The sequence below is a fragment of the Sitophilus oryzae genome, unplaced genomic scaffold, assembly GCF_002938485.1.
Source record: "Sitophilus oryzae breed Bouriz unplaced genomic scaffold, Soryzae_2.0 scaffold_149_pilon_pilon, whole genome shotgun sequence".
Lineage (NCBI taxonomy): Eukaryota > Metazoa > Arthropoda > Insecta > Coleoptera > Curculionidae > Sitophilus > Sitophilus oryzae.
The window spans coordinates 1,890,261-1,908,909 of record NW_022146169.1 but is presented as its reverse complement, the minus strand read 5'-3'; the positions used below and the strand labels follow the sequence as shown (position 1 = coordinate 1,908,909).

Below are 18,649 nucleotides of genomic sequence, written 5' to 3'. Positions count from 1 at the left end.
TTCCCGCTTTTAACAAAATCGTATTTTAAATTTCAATCTAGAGTGCCATGGCTGTGTTAAAAGCACTAATTTTTAATTAAGAAGCCTTGGAAAAATAGATTTGATCGTCTAATGTTTTTCGTGTCTTGTCCTGGCCTGTTAAAAGATGGCCAAATCGTATTTTTAATCATATCTCATTTTTTTCAAATGGAACGAGGGTGGCTCGTTAGCATATTTGGAAAAAGCATTTTTTACGAATAATTTGGTACCATACACTTGGTACTGTATGATCGAATAAAAACGGCGTCAGCGATGGCTATGAAATGAAGATCACTGTCATTTTATATGTAAATTTATATGGGAAATGTCATCGATTGTCATTTCATAGCCAACTGGACGCCATTTTTTTTCGATCATACGGTATTTCGAGTCAAATTGTCGTTATGAACCGGATGTTACAATTTCAACATATTTCAAATAAACCATATGCGAAAATGTCAAAAGTTGACATACCTATGATATGTCATTCTATTCAGACTGTCAGTTTCTATGGAATAAAGTAAAAAATACCGAGGGTGCCATTTAAAAATCAAAGTTGTAGTAATTTTCCAGTGAAACAGGATGTTACAGAAAAGAATTGAATACTACCTATACATACCAAATCTCGTTTTTTATTCTGAAAAATAAAGTTATAGGAGGGTGAGCCACTTTTGAGGCGCACCAGGTATGTACAGAAATCGCACCAATCGCACTGCAGAGCTTTTTAACACTGTTAGTGCTGGGAAATTGGTCAAAATCAAAAACGTCGATATTGAATAGGTACTGAATATCTAGATTTACATTTCTGTTTTTCGCTATGGCCTTATGTACCGTAAGATTATGGTCAAAGAGAGTTTTGTCTTTAACAGTAAAAAAATCTAATGTAATATCTCATAGAAATTTGGTAAATGTGAAATGTAAATATATGATACAGTAAAGTTTGTCCAGTGACTCCTGACAGTGACAGTTGTATATGTCATTTTAATTTACAAGCAAATTGTATTTTTTGTATTGTTAGATGTCGTCTTTCCAAATTAATTAATTAAATTCTTTTTTATTTGTTGGTGTACTTTACATAAATTTTTATAGCTCTTGAGGAGAAAGCAAAGGTTTGCGAATATGTGAATAAAATAGAAGAGATAATTTTACTGTTTTTTTTTATAAAAACTCTAATAACAAAAAATAATTTTGGCTTCCAAGGATGAAATTCCAAAATGTACCGATCGGGGATAATAGCGGATAAATAGTTCTAGTTAATATTTTTCGCTTCTTTGCACATTTTTAAAATGTGTAATTTGCGGCCATTTAGTTCATATAAGGTTCGTTCCAATCGGACCGAGAACCGATCCTGGGACGGTAATTTCTAGTCGCCCACTTATTGTTTGAACAGTTTGATCGTTTGTCAAGATTAACAAATTAATTGACTGATAGGAAATTACCGTTCTAGGACGGTTCTCTCGTCCGGTTGGAAGAAACATATAGTTTTCGTGACAATACAGGGTGAGTCTTAAATATGTGCGAATATTTTCAGGGCTGGTTGCTGGTAGATCTCGAGAAAAGAAACATATTTTCTCTTTGCCGTTTTTGAAATAAGTCCAAAATAACCGAGTTATTTTACTTTCAAAATTTCCAAAAAAATATATTTTGCTTAAATTTTGAGAACCACTCACGAACCGCTGGATCATTTCTAGGTTTTCTTTCTTGTAAATTTAATCTACTTTCGATGTTACCATATCATGAAGAAATTATGTTTTTTAACTAAATATATTTCTAAAAAATTTATCAAAAAGTTCCAAATTTTCAAAATTGAATTCTGAATCGAAAAGACGCTTCTGAATCGATAATAAAAGAAAACCGAACTAACTTATATAAAACTGTTATGTCGAACTTCCATTCCATTGTTGTTTATTTTATGAATTACACAAAGGAATTACACACAGCTAATGACGTTTCAAGTAATTATACCATTCTGCCCGTTATCGAGTAAATACTAAAAAGAAATAATATCCTCTGTAACACACAATTTATCCACTAATAAAATTGTAGTTATTTAATCATTAAAAAAAGATTCATTCGAGAGAGATGTGCCTCAAGGATTTCTGATGTGGTTGGTTCTCTTCAGTAAAATGTTTGGTCGGCTTATGTAAAATGCAATGCTTTTGTTTTTCTTACGTAAAATTTTCTTGAAAATAATATAAGTTTGACATAGCAGTTTTTTAAATAAGACATTATTTATTATAAAATTTATTTTATTATATGTCATTATTTTGTTTCATAAACTAACGACATCGTTTAGAAACAAAAAAATTGTAACATCGAATTCAGTGAATATCGAATATTTTGACGAAACATCGATATTTCTAAAATATCGATTAACACTGCCCATCACTACTTAGGGATTTAATAACCTTTGTTTTTTTTTGTTTTGTGGAATGTTTGTTATTGATAAATAATTGCATAATTGCAATATCTAATGTCTTTGTTTGAAAACAAACAATGGGCTTGTGATATGATAGTAAATTAATAAGCAATTCACAACATATAAAAATTTTTTAATTGGTACCTACTTAAAATGAAATATCAATTTAATAGAGGACAAAAAAAGGTGAGTTAAATAAAATTCGTGAATGTAAAAAAATATAAAATAATTAGATTATTATCTTTAAATCTATTATAATTTAGTACCATACATATGCTTATTTTGTTCTTAATGTGTGTTTCTGCTTACTAAGTAAAGGTGTTCATAACGTGAAATTAAATTAATATAAAAACACCATATAATTAAATTTAATGAATATATAAATCAAATTATTTTTTTTATTAATCATTGTATTACTTTGTTAGACTGTTCCAGAAACTCCAACGTTACCAAATCACCACGAAGAGAACAATTTATGGGGACAAACATATGCACTGACTGAGAGTGATAGTAGTCCAGACGAGTGAGCATTTTTAAGACACTTCACCAAAAAATATGAATATACTTTACATTCTTATTTTACAGATGGGGAGGAAAGAATAGGTGGTGTAAACCTTCCTGTATTCCAATATCAATAATATGTATTTTAATCTTCCTTGTAGTATTATTACCATTATTAGATCAAGCTGCCGAAAGAGCCTTATTTGAGTTGAATTCTTCAAGTGACGTGTGTAAGAATTGCAAGTAAGTTAAATTTATTGAATAATACCTCAATGTGCATAATTTTTTTGATGTTTATATTTTTTGTAGATTATCTTTGATAGAAAGTATACCTGATGGTCTTATTTATAATGGTTCGTCTTCAACAACATATCCTTCAACATTTGATACTTGGATGGGGCTGATTGGCTCTGCTCACAGCTCAATAGAAATAGCTTCTTTATATTGGACTTTAAGACTGTCCGAAGTTTATCCAGATCCTTCTTCCAATAAGGTAAAATCAGTTTTTACATTTATTATGACCTTTTTGGCATGCCATAAAAATAAAACTTTTTTATCTCAATTTAGGGTGAAAAAGTATTCCAGGCCCTTTTAAAAGCTGGTTTAGACCGCGGTGTTACAATAAGAATTGCACAAAATGCACCTTCACAGCAATATCCCAATGTAGATACAGAATTCCTTGTGAAACGCAAGGCCGCAGAAGTAAGAAGTCTCAATTTTGCCAAATTATTAGGCGGTGGAGTATTGCACACAAAAATGTGGATTATTGATAGGAAACATTTGTACATTGGTAGCGCAAATATGGATTGGAGATCACTCACTCAAGTAAGTGCAAACATTACAAATAGAATTTATTTCAGCTTACTATTTTTCTTAGTAAATTATACAGTATGATCGAAAAAAAACGGCGTCTAGTTGACTTGGAAATGAAGACGACACTCCCCATAAAATTTTACATAATATACAGAATCCGGCAATAGTGCATTGAGCTTCTAGAATAAAAGACTTGAGAATTTTGTTTAAGTGCAGACCTAAAGTATGTACGAGGATGTATTTCAGAAAAATATTTTAACTTCTATAGGGTGGCTCAAAAAAGAGTGAGTGGATCGGGATGGTTTTTTTAAAGGGAACACCCTGTATATTATTGCATTTTTGGCTTCCTTTCAGAACATTATGTAGTTCTAAGATATGATTTCGATAATTTCAGAGATATTAATTAATGAATAAAAAATATAATTTGTTTTCAACATTCCTTAAAAAAATTTTACAAATGCCAGAACTGTCATGAAATCAAAACTATATTAGGTATTTACTTTAGATGGTCTATACTTACTTTGCTATAAATATCTTAATCTTAAATCATACAGGGTGTTCAACATTCTACGCCAAACTTTCTAAAATATAAAATAATTTTTAACTTTCTAAAAAATAAAATAATTTTTCTTTTTTTTTCTTTTAACTGGTAACACCCCGTATTTTTTTTATTAGATGGAGAATTAAAAAATGAACATTTTTGTATTTAAAGTATATCAAAATTTTTAATGGTTTTGCAGATATACGTAGTATTACTTCATACGGCTCTTTCAATGGTAAAATATAAGAGAAAAATAATTGGGTGGTTTTCATAAAAATTTACTGTGGATGAAATACTACATAAAATACAATATAAGATACAAATACATAAAAACTGCCATATGTAATATAAAACCGCGACTATGCCTAACCGTTAAAAATTTTGAAATAACTCTAAATACAACAAAATTCCATTTTTTAATTCTCCACCTATTGAAAAAATAATATACAGGGTATTTCATTTAAAAACGCGAAGAAAAATTATTTTATATTTTAGAAAGTTTGGCGTAGAATTTTGAACATCCTGTATGATTTACGATGACCATATTTATAGCAAAGTTAAATATAGACTATCTAAAGTAAATACCTAATCTATGTACCTAATATAGTTTTGATTTCAGGACAGTTCTTGTACTTTAAATAATTTTTTTAAGAATGGCTGAAAAATATATTTTTTTATTTATTTATTAATATCTCTGAAACTATCGAAATATATTTATTTATATCTTAGGATTATATAAAGTGATTCTGAAAGGAAGCCAAAAATGCAATAATATACTGGGTTCCATTTAAAAAAAAATCATCCCGATACACTCACTTTTTTGAGCCATCTTATAGAAGTTTAAATAATTTTCTAAAATACATCCTAGTCCATACTTTAGGTTTGCACTTAAACAAAATTCCCAAGCTTTTTATTCTAGGAGCTACAGATGCCCAAAGCACTATTGCCGGGCCCTGTAAAATGACAGTGATCTTCTTTTCATAGCCATCGCTGACGTTTTTTGATCATATTGTATTTTCTATTTTAACTAAACCCTCATACAGTGCAATGTATAACTTTAAGGGACAATAAATAATATTATGGGATTTCAACAGTATATTAAATAGGTCTTTTGTTTGTTGTAGGTTAAAGAAATGGGTATAGCTGCATATAACTGTAGTTGTTTAGCTGAAGACGCTGCAAAGATATTCGAAGTAAGTTTAAAGGGATCATATTTAATTAATAATATTAAATTTTTGATTATAATTGAATTTTTAGGTTTATTGGGCATTGGGTGAAGAAAACGCCAAAATTCCGTCATATTGGCCCAGTAGCCTTTCTACAAAGATTAATATGAACACGCCTTTACATTTACTTAATAATAATGAAACATTTCAGACGTACCTTTCGGTAAGTATTTAAAATGTTATGACTCCAACTCTTTATTTAAATATTGTTATTTTTTATTGACACTTTTTACTGTACCTAATTACATAACTTTTATTAGGTAGTAATTGTTAATTTTCAATTTGACTTTATCTAACAACAGTTAAGACTAAGACTATGGAGGGTTAGGTTAGGGATATACCAAAGAGGGTATAATTACGATAACGCTACTGAAGGAAAAGTTCTACAATTGAGAGAAAGCGCCAAGAAATGTTAAAGCAGGAAATAATTAAAAAAAATATGGAATTTTTGAAGGCGCGTGATGCTACTCTCTTTTGAGTAACCTTCACTTTGGTTATAACTTGAAATTCTTAATGCTTATTAGCGTTACCCTGACCATTTTTTGAACCTCTATTGTTCCTAGGGTTTCCAGGACCGAAACTGTTTTTCGGAACAGGGAATTTCGGTACCAACTTTTTAAGGAACTTTTTTTTCCTCTGGAATAGAGGACGGTTGGTAACACTACCTTGAGGTATCATAGCATACTGGGGAATCCCCCAAATTATATTTTTAGTGACAAAAAACGGATTGTTATTTTTCCGCTGTTATCACGTTGTCGCCTTCTAGATGTCTATATTATATAATATGGGTATATTATAACAACTTTAGTATGTGGCGGATTCATCTCTCCAAAAAAATCCTTTATGGGTATTTCGCCACTGCACTGCAAGAAAAATCTACAAAATGAAATAATTATTTTTTTGTAAACACTTCTGCGTTAAATCTAAACGGACGCAGCTTGTCAGAAGTTATGTTTACAGTTATACAAATTTGCCTAACAAAGAAAAAAATGCTTAACGTTTCGGAAAGTTATCTCTTTCCGTCGTCGGAAGCAAAAAAAATACAAAGAATAAAGAAAAAAACTACTTAAAATATTTAAATTCAACTATTCGAGAACACTTTACTTTTTTAAAACAGATACGTCTACAAGAAACCGTTGACGTTCTATTAAATGACATTATATCAAGTTAAACTTCAAAATTAACAATTACTACCTGATAACAATTACTTAATAAAGTAAAACCAAAAAGCCCCAAACTTTCTGTATGATTATTTTTAAATTTTACGTATGTTATGTTTATTTATGTTATGTTCTTTAAAATCAAGAAGCGATTACCATACATTACTAACGCCAAAATTATAATGAAAGAAGCTATAGCCTCTAAAAGAAAAATAAAAGAGGCTTTTTTAATTCAATCTAATAAAAATAAATGTATTGCTCATGCATCTGTAGATGTTAGTAATGTATGGATCATCATACAGAAAGTTTGGGGCTTTTTGGTTTTACCTTATTAAGTAATTGTTATCAGGTAGTAATTGTTAATTTTGAAGTTCAACTTGATATAATGTCATTTTAACAGAACGTCAACGGTTTCTTGTAAACGTATCTTTGGACGTATCTGTTTTAAAAAAGTAGTGTTCTCGAATAGTTGAATTTAAATATTTTAAATAGTTTTTTTCTTTATTCTTTGTATTTTTTTTGTTTCCGACGACGGAAAGAGATAACTTTCCGAAACGTTAAGCATTTTTTTTTCTTTGTTAGGCAAATTTGCATAACTGTAAACATAACTTCTGACAAACAGCGTCCGTTTAGATTTAACCATGATTTAACGCAGAAGTGTTTACAAAAAAATAATTATTTTATTTTGTAGATTTTTCTTGCAGTGCAGTGGCGAAATACCCATAAAGGATTTTTTTTGGAGATATGTTTATGTAAAAAGCTTATGCGATTTACACACAAAAATATAGAATCAGTTTTTTGTCTGCAGATTCTAAATCCAGTGGCACATGAAAAAATATTTCTTTAAGATATCTGTTCCATTGGAAAAATCGTACTCTACAGCATTTGCTATTACTTATAGACATCATTTATAATAATTCTTATTTGTAATTTCTAGAGTTCACCGTTGCCTTTCAATCCATCCGGCCGAACGAACGATATCGACGCTTTAGTGAACGTTGTCCAACACGCCGAAAAGTTCATTTACATCGCCGTCATGGACTATTTTCCTTTAATGATTTACACGCCTAAAGTGGTTTTTTGGCCTGTAATCGATGACGCTTTGAAAACTGCCGCAATAGATCATAAAGTCAAAGTTAGACTACTGATAAGTCAATGGAATCATTCCAGACCTTCGGAGGATAATTTTTTAAAGAGTATCATCAGTATTGATAAGTCGTATCCGGGAGTTTCAGTGGAAGTGGTAAGTAAGCGTCAACATTAGGGTGAGCCAAAAAAACTAACCTATGGAATTTATGGGTTAAAATGAAGCTAATAACCGAAAAAAAAATATCCCCGGGAGGCAGGATTTTTAGCTCAATTTTAAAAGGTGTCGGTGAAAACAATGAAGCAAATTCCATAGCCGCTATGGAATTTATCAACAATATCACCAACAAACATCCTCAGTTTGTCAATAACAAAGAAGTCATTTTTACAGATTTAACAAATTATTGCGCCAAATCGGGTTTATGGGCTCTCGACTACGTTTGGATGTCAGTTAAAAATGTAGACTGTCTAAGTTGGTGGCAAGCAATGTGTAAAAATACTCAGTTGAAATATTTAGCTGTTGCTCTGCTGTCTTTAACAACGTCATCTGCAGCCACTGAGAGAAGTTTCAGTTCTTACAGTTTTATCCATACTAAAAAAAGGAATCGCTTAACTGCACAAAGCCAGTAAAATAATGTTCGTAGCTCATAACAATAAATTATTACTACAAAAGCAAAAAGTGGATATGAAGCATGATATTCAACATGAAAAGTTCATAGCAAAGACATTATAAAGTTATATTCTTAAAAATAATTCTTACTAAATCTATGGTTCATAGTCATAGTTCATGGTTTATGTACAAAGTACAATGTTACCAAATGATTTTTGTTATAAGTGACCTTTATGAGTTATGTATTGTTTATTAAAAATATAACAACTAATATTATGTTTATTGTTTTTTTTTTTCACTTACATGTTGGTATCAAATGTCTATCTAACTGTAAGAGAGTACGGTATATTTTTTTCTTGGTTATTAGCTTCATTTGAACCCATGAATTCCATAGGTTAGTTTTTTGGTTCACCCTAGTCAACATGTTTTTAAAAAGTGTAAATTGTCAAAAAAATAGAATTCCACACCAAAGGTTCTAATTTAATTAATTTCTATAGTAGAGGGAGATGGCCGATTCTGCATCAGGAGGATCAGAGGATCAGGCGCACTGCGCATGCGCTAGGAACATGTAAAATACGCTAATAAACAAGAATAAACAGGTTTGAACCGCTTTGAACAGCTTTTGAACAGCTTTGAACCGCTTTTTAGCTTAAAACAACAGACCTGTTCATTTTTGTTCATACCTGTTTATTTCTGTTTTAAAGCTGTTTTACATGGCATGTTTTACATTAGCGTATTTTACATGTTCCTAGCGCATGCGCAGTGCGCCTGATCCTCTGATCCTCCTGATGCAGAATCGGCCATCTCCCTCTACTTTCTATTAAACTTTTCTCATCAGTTTTGATGATTACAAAACGAGAAAATTATTGAGTATTTTACTTACTCTACTTTATATGTAATATGTTAAAAAATCTCGAACGCCAATGATCAACAAATGATACCAATAGTTGCAAGTGTGTGTTTTCATGCATCCGTCGTTGATTTTGTATAATTTTATTGGTTTATTTAAAAAATGAAGCATCATACTTCTACATGGCTACTATTGGTGTCACGGAACAACGGACGACGTATAGCAGATGCGTACAAACCTACCCTTGGCCATATCTAAACCTTTCCCTTGTCTCGCCAGGTTTGTCGATATAGGCTTCGTGCATTCTCCGCCGGTGCTGCCACCATCGGAGAATACTGTCAACAGTGGACTAAAAAAATACACGGGTATAAACAGCCGCGGATCTACAATTTTTTTGAACCGGGGCAAAAAATTGATAGTAGCGCCCCCTCTCTCCAGCGTTTGAAGTAAATTAATTTTAAAAACTATCTAGATATACAGTTCATATCAAATAAACTTTTAGTCACGTGATTAAGCTTGACCGGCACAGCGTTGTCCACTTTTATATATTTTCTTTTAATCAAAATATTTTAGGTAACAAAAATAAATTAATTATAAATATATAAACAGTTATTATTTACATCAACAGAACTCACCTTCTTAACAGCACTTAAGAAACATAAAGGTCCATTACTGCTGTTTTCCCATAATAAATTTGCGATGAGTTTGTTACATCTATTAAGCTATCTTGTACACTTCACACTAAAAGAGTTTCTAAAAAGAACAATGTTCGACTGCAAGGTCTCCTAGTAAACATTTTCGAGCTTAAAGCTGCTTAAAGTATCAAAACACTATTTATTTAAACCAAAAACTCGTAATACAAAACTAAAGTCATAGATAAAAGAAACAAGTTTAGATTGGAAAGTGCCCATAAGGACAATGTAAACACTATTTGGCGCTATTCTTGCAAAGGTCGCGACCCAAAACTTTTGAAAATTTCGGAGCGGTTCGGCTTTTTCCGGAATTATATCGCCAAATATTGTTTATTCAAATTTATTATTTTCGTTTAATTTTATAAATAAAATACAGTGTGTTGCATACAAGAAACTTTATTTTATATCAGGACGCATATATGAAATACCTATTAAACATTGGAAACCGACGTTATGCCACGATCCACGATGTTTTTTGCAGTTCACAGTTCACAGCACAGCTTTTTAAGTTTTTAATGCCACTTTTTCACAATTATCACCGGTTGGAGTAAATAAAACTTGAATTAAACTCACAAGATAGCAATAATTACTTTGAAAATGGACGCTATAAACACTTTTCGGAATTTCTTTAATGAGAGCGGTTTAGATTTTGAAAGATTATTATGATTTTTGAACATAGATAAAAGAAAATAATCTTCTATTAAGATAGATATGAAACTTAATAGTAAAATTTTGGGTCAAAGCGCCCCTCCGTGTTCTTAGTAGAGACTACGTTTAACCCAGCGCCTTCGCCTTTTCTGCTGTAAATCTTTTTTATGTTTATATTTGATTTCAAAGGATTTAGTTTTAAAGTTACACTGATATATTAGTATATCAGAGTTACTTTAATAAAACATAAGAATATATATATTTTACAGTTTATTAAATATAAATTTTGACTACAAGGTAGAAAGTAAATCACAATATTTGATAAAACTTATAAGTATACTATTTTTACAGTTAATAAATAATAAAACTATTTCTGACTATGATATTTAAAATTTAGATAGATAGAATATTAAAAAACATACCGGTATTTGCAGACGCAGGCCCAAATTCAATAAAACCAAAATTTTTCCTGCGAAAATCGGGCTTTTTTCACAGAAAAGGTATTTTTTGATTTATCAACAATCATTGTCAAGTTGACAATATACAGGGTGTTTTCTAATTAGTCTAAAAAATTGTGGTGTGATTCCTCATGTGTTCTTAAAACAATTTTTATATAACCATTAGGTCTAAAGTACTTCCTTTCTGATCTACAGTTGCCGACAAAAAATAAATATACTTTATGGGCTCTTAATGCCCGCCTTAAGCCGTTTTCTAACGATTTTTTATTTTTTAGATTAATTAGGAAACACCCTGTATATGCATATCACAGGCAACCAAATAAACTATTAACCTCTAAAAATTATTTTTCCTACCACTAATGACATACCATGTTTTTAGTGAGTACTAAATTATTTTATCAAAATTTCACCATATAAGTTTCCAGGCAATGTTTTTGAAGATTCTGACTTTGACAAGAGAAAATTATTTCTGTTTTAGTTTGCCGTTGTTCTTAGCGACCGCTATAGCAGCGCCAGATCGCGTATAACGGTCGCGACCCAAAATAATTTCGCGACCCAAAATTTTTACGGGCTTTCCAATCTAAACTTGTTGCATTTATCTATGACTAAAGTGTTAACACAAATGACAATGTCAGGAAATAAATAAATAAATGCGGCAACTTGACATTTTTTACAGCAAAGCTACCACCTGAATCCCCAGCGCGAAATTTAAATTCCAGTTAGTTAGCACGGCGTCGAATATGTCCATGGTTGGCAACAATGAATTTAAAAATCGCGCTCTCAATTACGTAACTAAAAGTTTAATTGATATGAAATATAGGTAGGCATTTTTCGTAAACGGGATAGTTTAGACTAACTGGACGTCTTAAAATTAAATGAATACTCGATAGAAGAACGTAAGGTGCATACTAGGCGCTTTGTGGTGCAATTTTTTTGATTTTCAATCATCTTATATTATGATTTTGGCGCCCCCTGACACAGGGGCCCGGGGCAGGCGCCCCGGTTTGCCCCCCCCCCCCTTAGGTCCGTGGCTGGGTATAAATAGCGAATACACGAAAAATTTGTTATATAATTATTGTAAAAGTGTTAGGAAGTATAATTTGTGAAGATTCTAAAAATATATATAAAAATAAAAAAGTAAATATTTTGATATCTCCAGGAGGTTAATTTGTATTATAATTTATTATTCAAGCTAATAAAACTTTTTAGAGGAGTTCAACTACGGTAGCGAGCATAGTTTTATGCACCGGTTTTGCTAGTGGGGACATAACTGGAGCTATTTCGCTATAACGAAATTTTTTAAAGGGATATAATTTTAATTTTAGGAGATGTCCATAAAAATTTAAACATTATTTGGCGACTTTGGGCACTTTGTTTACTCACGTGTTTCGTCGAACTACTTGAACCCATTTTTGCTTTTGATCAAATAAGTGTGAGAAGCTGTGAAGCTATAAAATGTTGTTTAGGGAGAGTTGAATATCCGGGAAAGTTGGGTTATTTAATGTTATTGCACCCAACAACCACGTAATTACGCCCTCCTTTACGTGTTAACATTTATTAACATTCGCAATTGTCAAAGCACAACGCGACCCTCAGTTTGGGTTCCTATTCACTTAATGTTTAGTACCTGAAACAGCGTTACATCACACAAACCTCGTACCAGAGTGTTTTATAGTTTCAATAACTGCACTAGTAAAAACTAAAATACTTAAATATTATGACAAGACCACGATTTTAATATTATTTCAGTGCGATCGACAAGAACGATAACAGGACTGCGTGAAATACTTTAGTAGGGCACTTCTAATTTCTGCCGTATTGAGCGCTGCAGTCGGAATTTTCAAAATCAACTGAAATGCATCAAGCCTATACTCTTTTTATTCAATGGTACTTTCTGAAGGTTTTTTTAAGCCTCATTTGTTTTATTTACAGCGACGTTTCATTGTGCCAGCCAATGAAGAGCAGCGGAAGATACCTTTCGCCCGAGTAAACCACAACAAATATATGGTTACGGACAATACAGCATACATTGGAACATCTAATTGGTCAGGTGACTACTTTACCGACACTGCCGGAGTGTCATTCGTTTTGCACGATCCGGTTTTTGACAGGAACGCAAGCCATACTACTATCAGAAGCGAGTTACAAATGGTGTTCGAAAGAGACTGGAATTCACAATACGCGCATCCTATGAAAATGTAAACAATCAATTTTTTTTAGTTTAATTCCTAGATCATATATGCCTTTGTGGATCAAATTGAAACTCTCTAAGTTTGTTGGCAACATAATAATAATAAACTTATCGTTTTTTTACGGTGTTCAGTACAAAAATAGTAATTATATTATATAAACCCAACCAATCTCATAATCGTGTTTCTGCGGTCGAAATACACTACCCCTACAATATTTGCATTTATTTAAGACTCACCCTGTATATTATAAACTTTATACCCTGCTGGTCATCCAATTTATGAGGTCTGAATTTTAATGAGTGTGACAGAGAATAATATAAATGACCGGTTGACAGACAGAGACAAAATCAAAAGCGGCATACAGTGTTGCCGGTTTTTTTACGTTTGTAGGAAAATGTGTGTAGAAAAATATAAGCTACTAGCGTGTACCAGCGACTTCGTTCGCGTCGAATTAATCATTTGTAATTGTGATGATAAAGCAAAGCAAAAATTTGGATAAAATTTTCTCACATTTATGTCAGCATGAGAAAAAACAATATGATGATATTATATAACTTGGTCATATTTGAGGGGTAGTTTCATCTCGTTGGAATTTGACTTTCGAAAAATCCGTTTGCCAAAAATAAGCTTTTTACGTCAAGCAGTTTAAGCAGAATCGTGGTTAAGGAATTACTCAACTTTTTGGAACACCCTGTATGATTTTTTAAAAAAATTCAAAATATGTAAAAAAAAACAAATAAATTATGCTTGTCAATTAACAAATATTGTAATATTTGAGGGGCGTTTTCACCCTCTTGGAATTTGAGATTCGAGAAACCTCTCCTTATCGAACCTCTACACCCCTCAGTCAATCCGTTTGCCAAAAATCAGCTTTAAACGTCAAGCAGTTTAAGCAGAATCGTGATTACTCAATGGTCATATTTTATGAAACACCCTGTATAAATTTATAAAAAATCTTAAAATATGTAAAACAACAAAATAAAATATACGTGTTTAAGAGTTTTTTCGAAAAACTCACTGGTTTTTAAATAAAAAATATTTTAATATTTGAGGGATAGTTTCACCCCCTTAGAATTCAAGTTTCGCAAAATCCCTTCTTATCGAACCTCTACACCCTAAAGTCAATCTGTTTTCCAAAAATCAGCTTTTTACGTCAAGCGCTTTAAGCAGGATAGTGATTAATCAATGACCAGATTTTTCGAAACACCCTGTATACATTTTTAAAAAATCTTAAAATATGTAAAAAGAACAAAATAAAATATACGTGTTTATGCGTTTTTTCGGAAACTTGACCGTGTTTTAAATAAAATATATTGTAATATTTGAGGGGTGGTTTCACCCTCTTGGAACTGGAATTTCGAAAAATCCCTTCTTATCGAAAATCTACACCCTACATTCAAGCTGTATGCCAAAATTAAGCTTCTTACGTTGAGTGGTTTGAGCAGGATCATGATTAATCAGTATGTCAGTCACTTAAGGATTTTATATATTAGTATAGATTTAAAAAACTTTCATGTATACTACTGAAATGATGATAATATACAGTAGGTCTGTCCGTTCTGTGGCTACGGGGTATCCGTGAGAGGGGAAACGATATTCTCTCGATGTTTTTCGTAAAAAATTAGACGACGCGTCCCATTAATAAAAATTCGACAAATTTGCAAGTAGCCAATAAAATGAGTGGGCGGAGCGATTTGCGGTGACGTACTCGTCAAGTCGACGTATAAAATATATTGCTGTTTATTTAAATGTTTTTTGTCCGCATTCCTTTCATAGACACAGATCCAACAGACGAACTGTATCTAAATGAAATATAATCTATTACAGCTGTAGTAAAATGAGTAACTAATAGTGAAAAATAAAGTTCCAACCCTAAATGCAACGTTTTTTGTAAAAGTCTACTTGTGTGGCTTGAAATTTTGATGCAAAATCCGGCAATACCGCATAGAAGAAATGTGTCGACCCATTTTTTATCTCTTTAATACATTTGATTTTCCATTAAGCTGTCTATATCACTGTCTTACACGTTAATATTTTACAATTTATATGAATTAAAATAAAAAATACATTTTAAAGCATTGAAACTATTTATTTTTGGGGTAAAGTTCCTTGTTCTTGGCAGCTTTGATAAAGCATATTGGGACATGGCAGCATTTAAAAAACTTTAGTAAGACATATTTATATTACAAATATTTTGTCGGGTAAATGGCATCCACAAAGGATATTATGGTTTAGTTTGTTCAAACCAAACATTGCCTTTTTTATTTCAGGAACTATGTAATTGTTTATATTGTTAAACTTGATAGATTTCAGTAATTTCGATTTTGCAGAAACTGTATTGTGAATAGTACCTGGGTCGATTTTTTTTAATACCTTTGAAAACGTAGACAATCAGATTGATTTGTTTGTCTAAATGAAACTTTACTATTAATTTGAATATTTTTTGTTTTTTGAATTCATCAGATAATTTTCATTTTAGTGAAGTTGATTTTGGACAAACGGTTTAGTATAATAGATTGTAACAGGGTCAAATTTTATGATTATATCGTAATAATTTTCAATTCCTTAATATTAGTTTCAATAAAATTGATTTGGGACGGAGTGTAACAAAGTATTTTTTTCTGTTTTATGACTTTCATTAATTTCTTAACATTTTTTTGCTAGTCTTTTAATTCTTAAAAATGAGGATTTTCAGTATTTTTTTAATATTCAGTACTTATATTTCTAACAACTTTGTACAACTTCTCTCTAATTTATGAAAAAAATATTGCCTGAGTTATTTTTATATGTTCATATATTTTTATTGTTTTACAAAAATTATTTTCACTATTGAGATGGTGAAAATGAGATCGGTGGAGTTTGAGATGTTATACATTATATATTTATATTAGATAAATCTTTTTACATTAGATATTTAGATGTTGTGATATTACAAATAGTAATATTTTTTACTTAACTTGGTATTTTTAATAATCAAAGCATTTTTTTGAATAAGTATTTCTGTCTATAAAAAATCATTAATTTTAACATACCTAATAAAAAATAACTATAAAAATGTTCCCTTAATTGCAATAAGATAGTTTTATTGAAAAAATAGTAAATTTTGTTAAGTATCAAATAATAATGTTGATTCATTTAATATGGTATTATAGTCTGTTCAATGAGAGGATATGGAGAGGATACCTGACAGTGACAGTTATTTTCTGTCATTTTAATTCACATGTAAATTGTAATCTTTCCTGGATTGTTGGACATATTTTCTTTTATTTTTTTGTACAGAGTGGACTAAATCTAAGAGTGCCTTTTAAATTTTTTTCGAACCACTCTGTCTTTATATACATAGTATTGCGAAACTTTTCTTTTTATGAAAAAGTGGCTTAATGAATATATAGGTAATAGCAGTGTGAAGCCTATTGTATAGTTGAAATTATGAACAATAAAAATAAGTAAGGTCATAAAACGTTGATTTTATTTTTTCCATGGTTAAAAAAACCTTTATCACATGTATTCAAGAATTTAATAAAAAAGTGACAATGTTCCATTAATGGTGGGTTCATGCTTCCGATCTTAGCCCTAACACTAACATTAGTCCTAACCCCAAGAATATGAATCAACGTTAACGAACGCTAGCGTTCATGCTCTCATTGTATCGGTCCTAACATTAGCCTTAGTCTTAACAGGTTGGGATATTTTATATTCTTAGGGCTAATGCCAATTCAAAACTGAATCGCGCATGCTCAAAGCTAGGGGTTTTAAGAATTCTCGAAATAATATCTGAAATGTTGAATTTGATGGTTTATAAATGTTAATAAATCATATATTTTTTGGTTTAGAAAGTATTAATGTAAAAATTCGTTTCTCTAGTATTAGAAATAATAAAAATAATTGTAAATTTAGGTTAGTTCAAAACATATGTTTTATATGAGAGCAAGCGCTTACGAGAATATTGATTTTTTCTTAAGACAAGTAAGAGAAGTATGAACGGCCTTTCCTTAAGTTCTCAAGGTTAATTATTTCTTATGGTTAATGTTAAGGTTAAGGTTAGGGCTAATAATCAAAGTATGAACCCACCTTAAGTGGCTAATATAATTTTTAAATTATTTATTAAAAAGAATGAAAGTTATGTTCTTCGTTTAAAGTACATCCTATTCCTTATTAAAATTATGGGATATTTGCTAAGTAGTCTTTTACATGAGATGGGTCCAACCTTTTAAAACCTGTTGAATCACATATTCCCACCTCGATATTATCAGCAGTCATTTGTCCTTCGAAGCTTTCTTTTAAAGTTAATATTGCAGTATGAACTGCATCATCTAGTTCCAAATCTTCACTGTATCTAAAATTATTAAAATAAGGTTTATATTAAATACTTTAATAAATAGTAGCAATAAATTACCTTTTTTCTAAAAATGTCTTCCCATTAATATAATTTTTACCCATAGCAGTAGCTTTCCAGGCAAAGTAAGCTCCTGAAGGATCACATTGAAACAAGTATGGCCTCTCACTATCCCAGCCGCATATCAATAATGATACACCAAACGGCCTAACACCTAGAAAGATTTCATTTGATTAGGTTTGTATGAATCTCCTACTTTATTTTCAAATATTTTATGTTATACCTCCTGACTGAGTGTATTCTTGCATGACAGCCGCAACACGTTGCACCAATTGGACTGTAGGGATAGGCTCACGATAAACCAAGAAATATTGTTGAGCCATTTTACGAGCTTGCTTAACTAGCAGTCTATAATCGGGACCCATACCGGAATATATCATTCCAATGTGATTTGTGATCATTTCTACTTTATGAACACTATGTTCATCATATAAAATTGACTTATGCTTATTTTCTGTAGCTATAACAACTCCATTAGATGCTGAAAACGTTTTCTAAATCAATTAATCACGTTTATAATGATTTGAGGAGTATGTCACCTTTAATGCCTACGGATGGGGCTCCAGCAGCAACTGCGGCTAATGCATATTCAATTTGAACAAGTTTTCCGGACGGACTATAAAAGATTATAACAAATTTATAATTTAAACAAAGCTAATAGTCAATCTTACCTAAAAGTCGTCAACGAAAAGCTATATCTTTCTGAAGCCATAACTTTCCAAGCAAAACTGGATAAATAATTTCAAAATATGCGATTCACGATGAGTTTATAAACGCTTGACAATTGACAGATAGGAGTATAGGAGGTTAACTTAACATTCCACAGATAATATCAATACTATATTCATCTTTATTATGTTTTTTGAACTATTATATATGCTTATAATTTTTATATATGAAAAATTCTTATCCGTTAGAAATGTGTTTTTTTTAAATTAAATTTAAAGGCCTAAATTGGTAGGATGGGTAGGATCAGAGGGTAGGATTAAGATCATTAGTAATGTGTTTACCAGAATACCAGCAACAATTCTTGCTTTTT

General features: G+C 31.0%; 2 protein-coding genes across 4 annotated transcripts in view; one reads left to right on the top strand and one right to left on the bottom strand.

Annotated features, from left to right (window-relative positions):
* Positions 1-13,642, top strand: part of LOC115878001 (phospholipase D3-like) — a 35,036-nt gene extending 21,394 nt beyond the window's left edge. Inside the window, exons 1-9 of one of the 3 annotated variants that reach the window (XM_030894354.1) lie at positions 1,764-2,618; positions 2,861-2,960; positions 3,023-3,181; positions 3,248-3,431; positions 3,506-3,763; positions 5,417-5,485; positions 5,550-5,681; positions 7,616-7,921; positions 12,955-13,638. In XM_030894354.1, coding sequence (XP_030750214.1) covers positions 2,591-2,618; positions 2,861-2,960; positions 3,023-3,181; positions 3,248-3,431; positions 3,506-3,763; positions 5,417-5,485; positions 5,550-5,681; positions 7,616-7,921; positions 12,955-13,224 — 1,506 coding nt within the window. In that variant the 5' untranslated portion in view covers positions 1,764-2,590 and the 3' untranslated portion in view covers positions 13,225-13,638. Of the gene's footprint in view, positions 1-1,763; positions 2,624-2,860; positions 2,961-3,022; positions 3,182-3,247; positions 3,432-3,505; positions 3,764-5,416; positions 5,486-5,549; positions 5,682-7,615; positions 7,922-12,954 lie in introns of those variants that run through there. The other 2 variants (XM_030894353.1, XM_030894352.1) reach the window with 2 other exon arrangements.
* A 3,019-nt stretch (positions 13,643-16,661) lies between these two features.
* Positions 16,662-18,441, bottom strand: LOC115877999 (proteasome subunit alpha type-2). Its single transcript, XM_030894351.1, has 5 exons — positions 18,282-18,441; positions 18,150-18,226; positions 17,834-18,091; positions 17,611-17,764; positions 16,662-17,550 (listed from the first exon to the last, which is right to left on the bottom strand). The coding sequence occupies exons 1-5, from the start codon at positions 18,320-18,322 to the stop codon at positions 17,376-17,378; spliced, it is 705 nt and encodes a 234-aa protein (XP_030750211.1). The 5' UTR covers positions 18,323-18,441; the 3' UTR covers positions 16,662-17,375.
* Positions 18,442-18,649: the final 208 nt, after the last annotated feature.

Coding starts and splice junctions, on each gene's coding strand:
- LOC115877999 (XM_030894351.1), bottom strand. CDS start 18,322: ATGGCTTCAGAAAGATATAGCTTTTCGTTGACGACTTTTAG. Junction 18,227..18,281: donor TTTTCGTTGACGACTTTTAG/GTAAGATTGACT, acceptor AATCTTTTATAG/TCCGTCCGGAAAACTTGTTC. Junction 17,551..17,610: donor AAGACATTTTTAGAAAAAAG/GTAATTTATTGC, acceptor TAATAATTTTAG/ATACAGTGAAGATTTGGAAC.